The sequence below is a fragment of the Leguminivora glycinivorella genome, chromosome 19 (genome assembly GCF_023078275.1).
Source record: "Leguminivora glycinivorella isolate SPB_JAAS2020 chromosome 19, LegGlyc_1.1, whole genome shotgun sequence".
Lineage (NCBI taxonomy): Eukaryota > Metazoa > Arthropoda > Insecta > Lepidoptera > Tortricidae > Leguminivora > Leguminivora glycinivorella.
In genome coordinates, this window is record NC_062989.1 from 12565397 (window position 1) to 12579387 (window position 13991).

General features: G+C 39.6%; 1 protein-coding gene across 5 annotated transcripts in view; it reads right to left on the bottom strand.

Annotated features, from left to right (window-relative positions):
* LOC125236272 (unconventional myosin-XVIIIa) overlaps positions 1–13991 on the bottom strand; it is a 318921-nt gene that overhangs the window by 12817 nt on the left and 292113 nt on the right. For 4 of the 5 annotated variants that reach the window (XM_048142986.1, XM_048142990.1, XM_048142989.1 and 1 more), the window contains 2 exons: positions 3932–4075; positions 2633–2866 (listed from right to left, as the gene is read on the bottom strand). In XM_048142986.1, coding sequence (XP_047998943.1) covers positions 2633–2866; positions 3932–4075 — 378 coding nt within the window. Of the gene's footprint in view, positions 1–2465; positions 2565–2632; positions 2867–3931; positions 4076–13991 lie in introns of all 5 variants that reach the window. The other variant, XM_048142988.1, reaches the window with a different exon arrangement.

The window sequence follows — 13991 nt, forward strand, 5'->3', positions numbered from 1 at the left end:
GTTTTAAACCTAAAAGGCCCATACATTTCAGGAGTACGTTTTTTTGTATGGGCTTTGTCAGTCCCGTATTAAATCGTTCTTGCTTACAGTTACGATTTTTATTAAAGAATGCTCCTTCAAAAAATGTACCTAACTACTTGGAGCCAATTACTTTTTCAGTACATATGGTGCTTTTTTTTCTCGCAAAATAGTACATTACTTGTCATGCCTAAACTTGAAACGGCCATATGTACTGAAAAACGTCGTACAATACATTTGCGAAGAGGAATTTAGTAACTCGTGTCGATTTAAAACACTCCGGTCGTGTTTTAATTTATAGCCGTTCGATCCGGATTCTTCTTTTCCGCATATGCAGGTATCGTAATGTACTATTGCGTTTTTTCATACTTGTAACAATGTTTTCCTTGACCTACAAGCTAGTCATAGCTAAACATTAAACGACAATTCGTATATTTACGATATTACATAAAATTCCGGCGATATAAATATAACCATGAAACTCATAACGCATAAAACATTCTTAAAAATACACATAAAAATGTTAAAGAAAAGTCACATTCGCGCGCCCGCGGAATACGCAGTATACAAAACATTATTCACACACATTTGTATCAAAACAGCGAACCAATAATATTCTCGAATGTTCTTCTAATTTCAACAACTAAACGTAAACAAGATTCTGCCGAAAAATGAACTGTTTGGCCAAACGCCAACGAGTAGTGGTCAAGGGGGCACGTGTGATAGATTCGTCTGTAGATAATAAGGCATTACTTTATCAAAGAGCACTGACCTCGTCCTCCATTGCTTGTAAATGGTTGGTAAAGTAACCCACGACCGGCCCACGTACTGCTACTATCACAGATGGTATCGGCGGGATATTTGTCACTTATCACGTTATCACATTAAGGATGATCTTGAGATACGTTTCGGGCGAGATAACTCAGTTCACGCTATGACCCAGATATGGTCGGACGTGTTCAATCAATGAAAACTTCTGATAAAATAACGCTTGAGTAATGTGAGAGTGAACGACTTTTAATGAATTGCATTTTTAAATTGATTACGTCGGTATTAATAGGCACATTCATATCAGTCGCGTGGCCTCGTTTCACATTGGAACGCTGTGATTTTATGATTTTCAAATAGCTTTGTTCCATTGGGCTGCCAAGGGGCGGACGTGGGACATTTATTGTAGTCTTCGTTTCAGACTATCATTAATTTTCTTGGTACTAAAACTATTTGAACTTGCTCTATTCAATGTCTTACTGCGACAAAAGTATACCTACATATAACATATCTAAGGCAGAAAAGTAAATATTGTCTCAGAAGCCGAGTTTGACCAACATATGTGATCAGGGGGGCTACCATGAAGTGCTAAAGCCGTTCAGTTTAGGTTGAGAGAGAGGGACGGAGCTATGGAACTGCTGTAGCTTCGTCCCTTTCTCTCAACCTAAAGTGAATGGCTTTAGCACTTCATGGTAACCCCCCTGAGCTCGATTTTATGATTTGATTCCAAAGATGATTAGTATACATATACATGACGAATATCTATACTATTTTCAATACGCACCGCGCCAGATGTTTAAGTTTCCCACACGGACAAAATTATATTAGTAACGATAGTTAATTTATTTCTCAAATATCAATTATCATCAGAGGATATAGCGTGTGCAAATGTTTTTTGCATCATTATTATCATTAATAATTATATCGAACGGATTAATAATAAGACGTTGCGCTGTCAGCTTGCTTCCTCGTAGCTTTAACTGTTCCTGTCGTGGTTACAAAATCGGATTATAACTTATAACGGAAATTACACCTACAACCGATTTAGAACAACCGGTTCAAAATATTAGGAATGGCCCTTAGTATTTTAGACAAGTTGTTTGACAACAAATCTGAATAATAACTTGTATAAGTAAGATTAAAATGTTAACGGGTAATACGATAAAGATTAGAGATTGAAACAATTCAATGAGGAAGCAAAGTGACATTTTATCACACAAAGTGGGGACACTATAACCACCTCTTGCCTGTGTTTGATTTGACAGAACATATACAGTCCTATACACCATACCTACAGTGGTTACAGGATGTCATCTGTCCTAAACATTCAGTGTGTATGTCTTACCGTTTTCTCGAGTTGCTTCTTGACCGTGACAAGTTGCTCGAGGTCGTCCTCATGCCGCCGCCGCAGCTGTGCCCGCAGTAACTGCAGCTCCCGGTGAGCCTGCTTATATCTCCTCTTGTACTCATCTACATTAGCAGTAGTGTCTGCCACTGAACCCTCTGTCTTACCTTCTTCTCGAGTTGCTTCTTGACCGTGACAAGTTGCTCGAGGTCGTCCTCATGCTGCCGCCGCAGCTGTGCCCGCAGTAACTGCAGCTCCCTGTGAGCCTGCTCGTATCTCCTCTTGTACTCATCTACATTGGCAGTAGTGTCTGCCACTGAACCCTCTGTCTTACCTTCTTCTCGAGTTGCTTCTTGACCGTGACAAGTTGCTCGAGGTCGTCCTCATGCTGCCGACGCAGCTGTGCCCGCAGTAACTGCAGCTCCCTGTGAGCCTGCTTATATCTCCTCTTGTACTCATCTACATTAGCTGCAGTGTCTGCCACTGAACCCTCTGTCTTACCTTCTTCTCGAGTTGCTTCTTAACCGTGACAAGTTGCTCGAGGTCGTCCTCATGTTGCCGACGCAGCTGTGCCCGCAGGAGCTGCAGCTCCCTGTGAGCCTGCTCGTATCTCCTCTTGTACTTGTCTCCGTTGGCTGCGGCGTCTGCCTCTGAACCCTCGGAGTCTGAAGGCTCGGCGCCTCCGTTGTCGGCTGAGCGCCAGTGCAGGAGCTCCAGTTCCAGACGTTCGGATGCCTGTTGGAAAATATAATGTTAAAATATTCTGTACAAGTTAGATCCGCATTCTCTGTATTTATGAGAATGCAAAAGTTCGGACGAGATCGTTAATTCAGAAATCAGAATACAATCTAAACTTACATCATATGCGATTAAATCACACGAACATTAAACGAGAATAACCTAATTTCAAGGCCGTATAGCACTAAAATATTTAATGACTGGGCTCCCGTTATGGAGTGGTTGTCTATTTAATAAGGTTCAGTAAACCTTAGGTCGCTACTTAAACTTTGTTACGGCTGATTACGGCTTGGCGCGCTCGGTTACCGTCGCCGCCGTACAGTTTTTATATCCTTTGCAGTCGTTGGTTGTTAGCAAGCAAGTCGCGGTAATCTCGCTCGGTGCAACACTCAGCAGGTGCCTACACATTTCACATAGCTCCCTCACATATCTGTTGTAGCCGCTGGTTGTTAGCGAGCAAATCGCGGTAGTCCCGTTCAATGCGAAGTTTTTCTACCGCCTCGGCGTCGGCGCGCTAGTTGTCCTCCGCCACCGACTCAGTTCCCTCACAGTTCCCTTACCTGCTGTAGTCGCTGGTTGTTACTCAGTAGGTCGTGATTATCCCGCAAGATGCGTAGTATTCTACAGCACACGTTCTTCACTGTTTCCTTACATACCTGTTGTAGTCGCTGGTTGTTACCAAGCAGATCCCGGTTGTCCCGTTCAATGCGGAGTCTTTCCACCGCCTAGGCGTCGGCACCTTCGGTACATTTCCCTTACCTGCTGCAGCCGTTGGTTGTTAGCGAGCAGATCGCGGTTGTCCCGTTCAATGCAGTCTTTCCGCAGCTTTGGCGCCGGCACGTTCGGTACATTTCCCTTACCTGCTGCAGCCGTTGGTTGTTAGCGAGCAGATCGCGGTTGTCCCGTTCAATGCAGTCTTTCCGCAGCTTTGGCGCCGGCACGTTCGGTACATTTCCCTTACCTGCTGCAGCCGTTGGTTGTTAGCGAGCAGATCGCGGTTGTCCCGTTCAATGCAGTCTTTCCGCAGCTTAGGCGCCGGCACCTTCGGTACAATTCTCTTACCTGCTGCAGCCGTTGGTTGTTAGCGAGCAGATCTCGGTTGTCCCGTTCAATGCGGAGTCTTTCCGCCGCCTCGGCGTCGGCACGCTCCGTGGCGAGCGCCGCCGCCGCGCGCTCCTCCGCCAAATCACCGCCCACCTCCGACAGCTAGAACAACACATACAATGCCAATCGTTAGGATATCGATCGAGCTATACAAGTATACATTATACCTCTACCTAGGTCATTATTCAGATTTCCAAAAGGATAGGTCAATTATGCGCTATTTTCGCTTGGTGTGCACAATTTTAACCTGAACTGAGCATAAAATATAAAAGCTTTTGTGAATAATAGTTACAGGTACCTGAGGCATGACTGTGTAATTCGTTAAGTGGCTTTATTGCCTTTCCGTCAGAATTTTAAAAAAAATTGTGCTCTAATATGGATAGTCACAAACATCCTCTCGTTAAAAAATATTTATTTTCTTTATGGCAGAGAAATCATTATCTACTAATCAGTACCTACCAGCTACCTATGTTGTAGCTTTAGCTGTAAGTATTCTTAATAAATAAAATAAAAAATGTATCTAAAACGTCCAAAACAAATCAGTTGAAAACCAAACTTGCTCTAGTATCAAAACAAACACGTGCCAAGTTTCTGACGGCCCGATTACTTTCAAGAGTTACAAGTGGGTTTTAATCCACGGACAAGATTAGGCAGCTTAAAGCCGACCCAGAGCCAATATAACCGTCAGTGAACAAATGTTTAATTTACGTAAACATCGATTATATCGCGCTTCGATATATATCAACCAACAAGGGAGGTAATTACTTCGATTTATTATCGATACTTATTAGTCATTATAATTTACGACTTGTTTACCATTTCCTTATATTTCAATATTTACAAATATTGCAATTAATTTAACTAATAGATAATTAATGATAGCAATTTAAAAAAAACCGGTCAAGTGCGAGTCGGACTCGCTCACCGAGGGTTCCGTACAAACTTTCAATAGTTGAATCATCAAAATCTTATTCATAGAACTCTACAGATTTGACTAAATCCCTCAAGACTCAATTTCCCACATAACAAGTAATATTTTAATATACAATTTTATTGTTAGACAACGTCCAAATAAAATCAAGACTATTCGACTTCAATAGTGTACGACTTACGACATGTCGCAAGGACGCTCCTGAACCGACCTCATTATATCAGGAAAAACGCGATGTAGGAAATGAGCGTTCAACGCACAGCGACATCCATCGGCAAATTGAGTAAACTAATGCGCGCGAGCTAGTATGGAGGATGATTTTTATGGAATAATTGTTTATTGCGTGAACCGATTTTAACCATTTTGCCTCTATTTGAAAGCAGGTAATTTCATTGTTATTTTGTAAAAAAAATACAGGTACAATAAACACCCGCAAGGGTGTTGAAATTGAAAATGTAAATCTGAAAGGTTTTTTATAGATTAAAAAAAAAGTTTTCAAGATACGTGTACGATTTTATTTTTCCTGTAATATTCATTATAATAGCCATGTTTGGTGAAAATTTCATAAATTTTTGTTGGTAAACTTCGGAAATAAGGGGGGGAACGGTATTTTTTTTTACATTTTCCTTCAAAAAACATTTTTTTTCCACAACCAAAAAATTATAAAATATAGTTTTGATATGTACAGTTTGAGCTCTTTCTAACGATACCCCACTTGACCTAGTTACTTGAAATTTTCAGTTTGCCCCCCTTTCATTTTGGCCATTTTCTATAATTTATATTAATTAATTTAAAAAAAAAATCTTTCAACTTGTAGAGGTTCACAATGTTTATAACTATTCCAAATTTCATATCGATAGCATTAAGTAGTTCTCGAGATATTTAACAATGTGACAGACGGACAGAGTCGCACCATAAGGGTTCCTGTTGTACCTTTTTGGTACGGAACCCTAATAAACAATCATAAGGAGGCGCCAGTACATACCTAACTGATAAATTACGTTATAAATAGTACAAGGTCGTGCATCCGTCGTTAATACCTCAGAGATCATAAGAAATGGCATCATTAGTCATCTGAACCGCTAACTATCCAGATTTAACAACCCGGTGATATTTCAGAGACAACAATCTAAAATTGGGCTGCACTGACGTACGATGGACGTCCGGTGCATAAAACACCAGGGAAACATCGCTACGTTTATTGCTTGTAAATCATAACTATCATAAGTAGGTATGCCTTTGAATACAAAGTTGCACTGATGATTATGTTTTGAGTTCTGAGGCATGTAGCTTCCGCCAAGCAAAACTGAGTGACAATGTCATATTGTCACGGCGACGGGCAGTCAAGAATTTCACGCATTTGTAAAACGATCGTAAGAAGTCAACAATGAAAAAAAAATTGGCAAGCGTCATGGTGCGGTAATAGCGCGGTACGCAACAAGCGCCGCGGCGCGTGCAGCCATACCAAACACCACGCGAGAATTTATTACGATTTATTATCGTAATACCGTATCATTGTGAAACGCTTTTAAACGTTTGAGCTGAAATTAAAATTGAGATTGGATTAGTCACCGACCTCGTCCAATTCAGAGACTGTTGTGCGGTCTTCCGAGATTCCCCGGCACATGCTGCTCGCCCTGCTCGTACTCCGACTGAACAGAGTGAACCCCTTGATCATTATGTTCGTGGCTGACTTCGATCTTCCGATTCTTCTACTGGTTTCAGAGTCGTCTTTATGTCCTAGTCTGCGCCATTCGTCCATCACATGATCTGTTTTCTTTAAGAAGCTGTCGATCTTAGCGCTCAAATAGTTCGAAGACGTACCTTCTTCTAAATGTGCCGCAACAGGTTTGAACTTTTGTCTTACTGGTTGTCTGTTACAGCCAAGGACGAATTGTAGATTTGCGTCAAACACTACGGGCGCCTGTTCTTTCGCTCTCAGTTCTGTCAAATCTACGCTAGTTCTCCGGTCACAGGTTTGTGGATACATCCTTCTTGGAGTTGGTGTTGTATGGCGACTGTAAACTGACGAGTTCACACTTGTAGAACGAGATAAAGGAACGTAAGTTCCGTTGCTGCTGCAGGTTGAATAGACGCTGCCATTGCTTCTCATTGACAATGGGCTCGGTGACCTAGAAGTGAGCAAGTTGCTTGGATAGTGTCGTTTCGCGAGTTCTGCTATCGAACCAGTCTCAACCGAAGCTGAAGACAGGCTCCTTCTGTAAGACGGACTAGGAGAGCGATTGACTAGCAGCTTTCCATTGTCTGGAGGATTCGCTGGAATCGAATGTATCTCTTTTAGAGTTTTAGTTACGTAAAGTTTCTTGCCGTTAAGAAGAGTTGTAGGTGTTTTAGGTGGCACTGTTTCTTCCTCAAAATGTATAGGCAACGTTTTTGCTTTCTTGATCGGTAATATGAGTCTGCTTGGTGGCGGTTTTGGAGGTCTTTTTGGAATAGCGTCCGAGATAAGCGGCGGTGATAAGAGGCCGTTAGAACTTGCTGGTGATAACGGTCCATTGGAGTCTGGTGAGAGCAGCCCATTTGAATTCGGAGACGTGACTCCGTTAGACTTGTGTGTGCCATTTGTGCCATTATGTTCTGGGATCAGGATCTTGAGCTGGTTGGAGCTGGGGACGGCGGCGGCCACGGGGCCGGCGCTCTCGGGAGCGTGCGGCATGGTGGAGCAGGTTAAGCGATGCGCTTGCGTCTTCTGCAGCGGAAGTTCCCTTGGCGAAAGTCCGGTGCCATTTCAGTTGTGTCGATCGTCAGCGATTGTGGATGCGTCGGCACATGTGTTGGAAATAGAACCGGCGCGAGAGGGCTCCGCGGACGCACTGCGCCGGCTAACTCGGTCGCCGGGCCGCAACCGCTCGACTATTTTAGTTTACGTAGATGTCGAAGTGCATGCGCGAAGCTGATGTTTGGACCTTCATATGTTTCTTATATTACAAAACTATCTTGGACTTATTCAAATCGCGATAAGCGGGTTACAATGTTAAGTAATGATGAGAGAAAGTGTATAACAATGTCTGGGGCAGAGTGTTGGTGAGATGGCAAATAAATAGATGCATTAGTGGGTTATTCGATAAGCTCGCCGTGTCAATGGCGCGGCGCGGGGTGCGCAAGAGACCGGAAACCGTGAAGGCCGGGGGCCACCTGACTGGATTTTACGTAATCGTACGGATGTTTACATAACAATTGCAAAATAATAATATTGAATAGTTCGTCATATCGTCAAAAAAAAAAAAAAACTTTTGAGCCGATCTCAAAAAAATGTGTAAATATACAGGGATACATGTTTATGAAAATATTACATCATTTTTAATCGATTTTATGGTTATTATTTATTTCATCTTCAATCTCAATGATATCGCGAAAGTTAAGTCTAGTGGAAGACAAGAAAGGATACAAGAAATATAATCGTCGATGTTTCTTCATTTTCTACAATTACGGCGATTGTTTAATTGTATATCGAATTCGTGTTTTAGTATTTGTTTATAATTAGCTTTTAGCAGGGGCGGCTCACTCCGCGATTCTATCGCCGCGCTACAAGTACATGCCGGCGGCCGCGAGCTCGCGGCCTAATCAGGGGTGGCGCGCGTTCTCACGGAACGCACGTTCGCACTTTCTATTGTTACTTTACGTCGCGAGTTTTTTTTTAGGTTCATATGTGATGTCCGCGTGTGAATGGCAAATAATGTTTAATTAAATAGACATCATGAATAAAATAGGACAATCTTACACAGATCTAATATTGATTAAGTCCCACGGAAAAGTTTAACTAGGCTTGTGATGTTGGGACTTAAACAAAAATATATAAATACTGTATGGATATATATATGTATACCTAGAAAGTACCTACGACTTGAATATAATAGTATAACATTTTATATGAGTATTAATTCGTTTTAATCCATAGGCAACCCTATCGTCCGACGCTGCGCACGTGCGGCTCGTTTCTTTGTTAGAATGTTGTAGGTATTTAAATGGCGGCATTTTGTGAACATCAAAGCAGTGGGCCTTCTGTACTTGTACTATTATATATTCTGTGCTTTTAGCCAAACATACCTAGTCCCTTTATACATATTAGCAATTTTATAAACATTAGCACCATTATTAACTAAATATTGCACACGCCGTAGGCGTGAAGGAAATAAACGAATTCGCAATGTTTTGACGCAAGAGAACGTTTATTTCAGCCAACGGCGCAAACACTAAGTTCTTGGCATGCGAAATACATTTAATAACCATATTAAATAAAATAAACTTCCTTATATTATTTGATAATTTACTAGTCGCATTTCGGAGAAGGAAAACATGCTTCCGGGAAATCGGCTTTTAATTCAATTCAATTATTTTATCCGCAATATATATTGACAAATTATTATAAATTGCTAGGAGGGGCATTGAAACTTCAGCGGCCTATCTCTTATGGGAATACAGTCTTGTTTCCTAAAAAAATCTAAAGCCTTTTTGCGTTGAGTAAATGCGTTTACGCATACCGCTTGGCCCGGAGGAACCAGGGAGAAAATCGACTAACCAGTGGAGAACTACCGTTTAAAACCCGGTGCTATGCTAGTTATCGACTCCGCCTTAGATAGAGGAGCAAACACTAGGAAGATGCTAGAATTAGACCAAGGTAGCTTCGAATGGAGTTTGTACCAATGATAAAGTGTGACACACAATATAGAAATTTGACGTCAAACATAACATTGTTTGACGTCAAATTTCTATGAAATACCTAGTACATCACTGTGTTCAAATCGTCAAAAAATTTAAAATTTAAGGCACTGGTCCCACCACTAGCTAGTAAAGCGATGAGATATCGGCTATTTATGCGACAAAAGATAGTCGTTGCCGTGTAAACAAAAGAAAGAGATGTATTATAGCTGAGCGATGAACTATAAAATAGTCAATAGCTCAGCTATAATACATCTGTCACTTTTATTTACACGGGAGCGACTATCTTTTGTCGCACAAATAGCCGATAGCTCATAGTTTGCTAGCTCGCCGTGGGACCAGTGCCTAATAGACGAACTTTATAAATTGAAATATATGTCATACACGACAGAAAAAACGACAAGGCCCACTGGTATCTATTTCAATTTATAAATTATATATAGTAGAGTAACTACTTGAAAAAGAAAAAAAAAACAATAAAATAATTTGATTTGTTCCCTAGTTGTTTCTAGACGAACTTTATTAATACTCTTAAAATGCCCTACATTTTCTATAATGCAAAACTGATTGGCAAAATTTTGGTTCATTACCAAAATATTAATTAAAAATTATGTAAATAGACCGCGCGAACAGGGTTTATGAGAAATCAGAACTGACATGTTTACTGTAACCTATTTTGCAAGCAAACACATTACTGGCCAATGAAACTGTGTATTAGGTTACGTTAAATCTAGACTTACAATGGCGTGACCCGGTTTCTAGTCTAAGACTAATCGCTGTTTTGTTTGATGAGCAGTTTTTATTTATAAGATAATTTGCGGAATTCACATTTTACAGGCAAAAAAAATCCGTGATTACTGTGTAGAACAATTTTTTTGACGTATACAGCGTGTGTATTCCATACGGGCGAATATCTTAATGACGATTAGTATCGGATCTAAGGAGCCCAACTACATGATTTTTTTTTTAAATAGATGAAATATTTTTTTTCATACATAATAATTCAGCACGCAATGTATTATGTCCACATCAATTAGTGTACCTACCTAAACGTCATTACGACATGACGTTTATGTCATGTCAAATTAATTGGATGGTGTACATTGCTGCTTGGTCAGATTTCAAAAATTAATTACTCTTAATTAATAACACTTTTTTAACAAAATGATTATCCTATACGATTCGTACCATCAGATACTATAAGTGTGTACATTATTCGCCCGTATGGAATCCACACGCTGTAGAAAATATTCCAAAATAAGTGTGATGTAAAACGTAGAAATAGTGCCACAGAATAATACAATAGTACACCATAGGTAAGTTTGGCACTTTTGAATATTCTTTTCCGCGTCATGGATTCTAGAAAACTTGGTGTCAGACCGAAAATCGGGACAATCCGATCTTAGCACCAACCAAGTTTGCACACAAGGCTGGATGTACTATAGCTAACCCCTACATGTCAAGTGAAATGACGTTGCCAATAGAACAAGCATAAGCAGAGCGAACATTATAAAGATTATACGTTGACTAGAAACACTGCAAGTAAATAACTAGTATCTACTATGTACTATCTACTCTATAACATGATTGACAACCTAAACTAGGAGGCACATCTCAGAAACAAAGCCCGATAATAACATCAACACTAAAACGTCAATCATACTCGCTGCCAATGCAATTTATAGGTCAAAAACCTGAATTAAGCTGCAGACATCTGTGCGCCGACGCAGACATTTCAAAAGATCCTATATACTATCCATACTAATATTATAAATGGGAAAGTGTGTGTGTCTGTTTGTTTGTCCCTCTTTCACGGCAAAACGGAGCGACGAATTGACGTGATTTTTTAAGTGGAGATACCTAGTTGGAGGGATGGAGAGTTTCATAGGCTACTTTTTGTATCTTATTAACCCCCTACTTCCCGAAAATGGGGGGTGGAATTTTGTATGGAGCAATGCGCAATTTTCGAATTTAACGCGAGCGAAGCCGCGGGCAAAAGCTAGTTATTATAAATGGGAAAGTATGTGTATCTGTTTATTTATCAGTCTTTCACGGCAAAACGGAGCGACGAAATGACGTGATCTTTTAAGTTGAAAGTATGGAGAGTGACATAGGCTACTTTTTGTCTCTTTCTAATTTTAACGTGAGCTGTCGCGGGCAAAATCTAGTATTATATGAATAAAGCTTTAAAGCGCATGTGGCGGTCTAATTTAAAGTGTTCCAATAAGAAATAAATAGCAGCGACGTCTGCCAATGCATCCAGTTGACGCAATGTGCAGGCTCGCATCGATTGGATGTCTGTGCTTTCTATTGCACATTCGATCATTATATAGGTATACAGCGGGCTGGACGCTATCAATAAAACTGACGATGTTATGTCATGAGTAATGACATTATTATTGATAGGAAATAAGTGATAAATGTGCAAGTTAATAACATTTTTTTTCTCCCAGGAATAATAGGTATCAAATAAACATACAAATACATTATTCTAAAATGTCAGTGTGTCAAATTTGTTTCGATATGTCAAAGTTTTGTGAGTAGATTCATTCGTTTTAGTAGTATTTTTCCGTCGTTATAATATTCAAGATGTTGGAAATAAGTATAAAACACATAAGACTGTCAATTTTTAAGCCTAGTGTCTGTGAAACAGCTCAGTTAATCTTTTTTGAGTCCAAATCTCTTTATAAATCATATTTGTCTTAACGTTCAATTTGGATTAAGCTTCACGTGACTCCACGAGTAAGATGGATTGCGACAAGACAATGCTTATTGAGATTAATCATTTTCACACGCACTCGCATCGAAAGCGCTTAGTGTCAAGGAAATTATACTTTCTAATTATACATTCGCATTTTATTAATAAAATATAGGCAAAATGAAAAAAAGAAATTGTCGACACGAGTTTTAAAAACAGTATAATGACTTCGCATTCATATGTCACAAATTTCAACGCATTTACGTAATTTACTAAACTTAAAACAGAAATTGAAATAGAATAGAAAAAAGCGTCTGTCCACCAGTGGCTAAGCCGGGGATATATAGAACCCGTCTCAGCTTATGCGGTTAATATGTTTAATAAAATAATTTGTACCCTAGTTAAAAATGACAGTGTCATTAAAATTGTCAAGGCTGATTAATAATTATCTCTTTAAGTAATAAATTCAAGGATACAAAGTAACTAAGGAATACTTGTGAAACTTTATATTTTTAGAAAACCTAAATCAAGTAAATTGGGACATGCATGTCAAGCTCAGCTCTGACGCTCAAAGCGAAAATGATTTAACGTGTTATTAAACTCATCAGTTTTACTGACCGTCTGACGTGACCCTAAAACTCAGTTGCCGGAAAATTCGAAACCGTGGTAATTTAATTAAATAGGGCTAATCGTTTAGTTAAAGAAACCGACGACGTTAAATCTTTAGAGAACTGACAGTTCGAATATTTTGGTCGGTAATCGTGTATTATGCATTTGTTTATTTATTTTGGTTTTCATAACAGCACGCTGTTTGACACATGACGTAATGAGAATTTGGACTAGTCAGTATTAGGTGAAAACTCAGTGACCGAAAAATTGCGGATAAGCTATCTACCAATATTCGGGAAGTTATAATAACTGAAAACGTGCAAAGACTTTATATATACAGTGGAAACTGGATAAGTGGAACCTGGGTAAGTGGAACCCAAGTTCTCGGTCCCAGACCCTTAACAACGAGCGAACTTCATAGCAAAGGAAAAATATTATTTTTGTATACGAGTACTGTGGATTATTTACGAGTACAGTATTTCTTTTTGAAGTCAGGATTACACATTTTTACCTATTTTTTGTTAATTCATATCTACATACATGTTTGTGTGTACATGTAATTAGATAAAAGATGATTATTTAAGTCTTCATCGTTTACTTGACCATATACGTGACCTCTATAAGCGACATTACTAGCTTCCACAACCTGTGTTAGCGAGAGCCTCTGTAAGTGAGAAAACGTTTTATTTGAACCTGATTTATAAGTGGAAAACTGGATAAATGGAAAACCTGGATAAGCGAAACTAAACAGTCGGTCCCTTGCGATTCCACTTATACACTTTCTACTATATTTGGTGTCCATGGGCGGCGGTAATCGCTACGGATTTGCTTCCCATCTCATAAAAAAACTATGTAGGTATATCAATAGAAAGTTACACGCGCTTTTAATTAGTGTTTGTGTCCTTGAAGTCTATTAGAACATACATTTCTATACCGAATGATGTCTGTTTGTTATTAATGCGCATGCATCTCGCTCGTACTTTTTCGTTCATGTGTTTGCACGAGTGAGACGCACAGGAAAATTAGAACAATAGAGATCGTTTAGATATTTACGTTCGAATTGTCTTCGCCAACTGGAGAACGTGAGTCATAGAGATGTT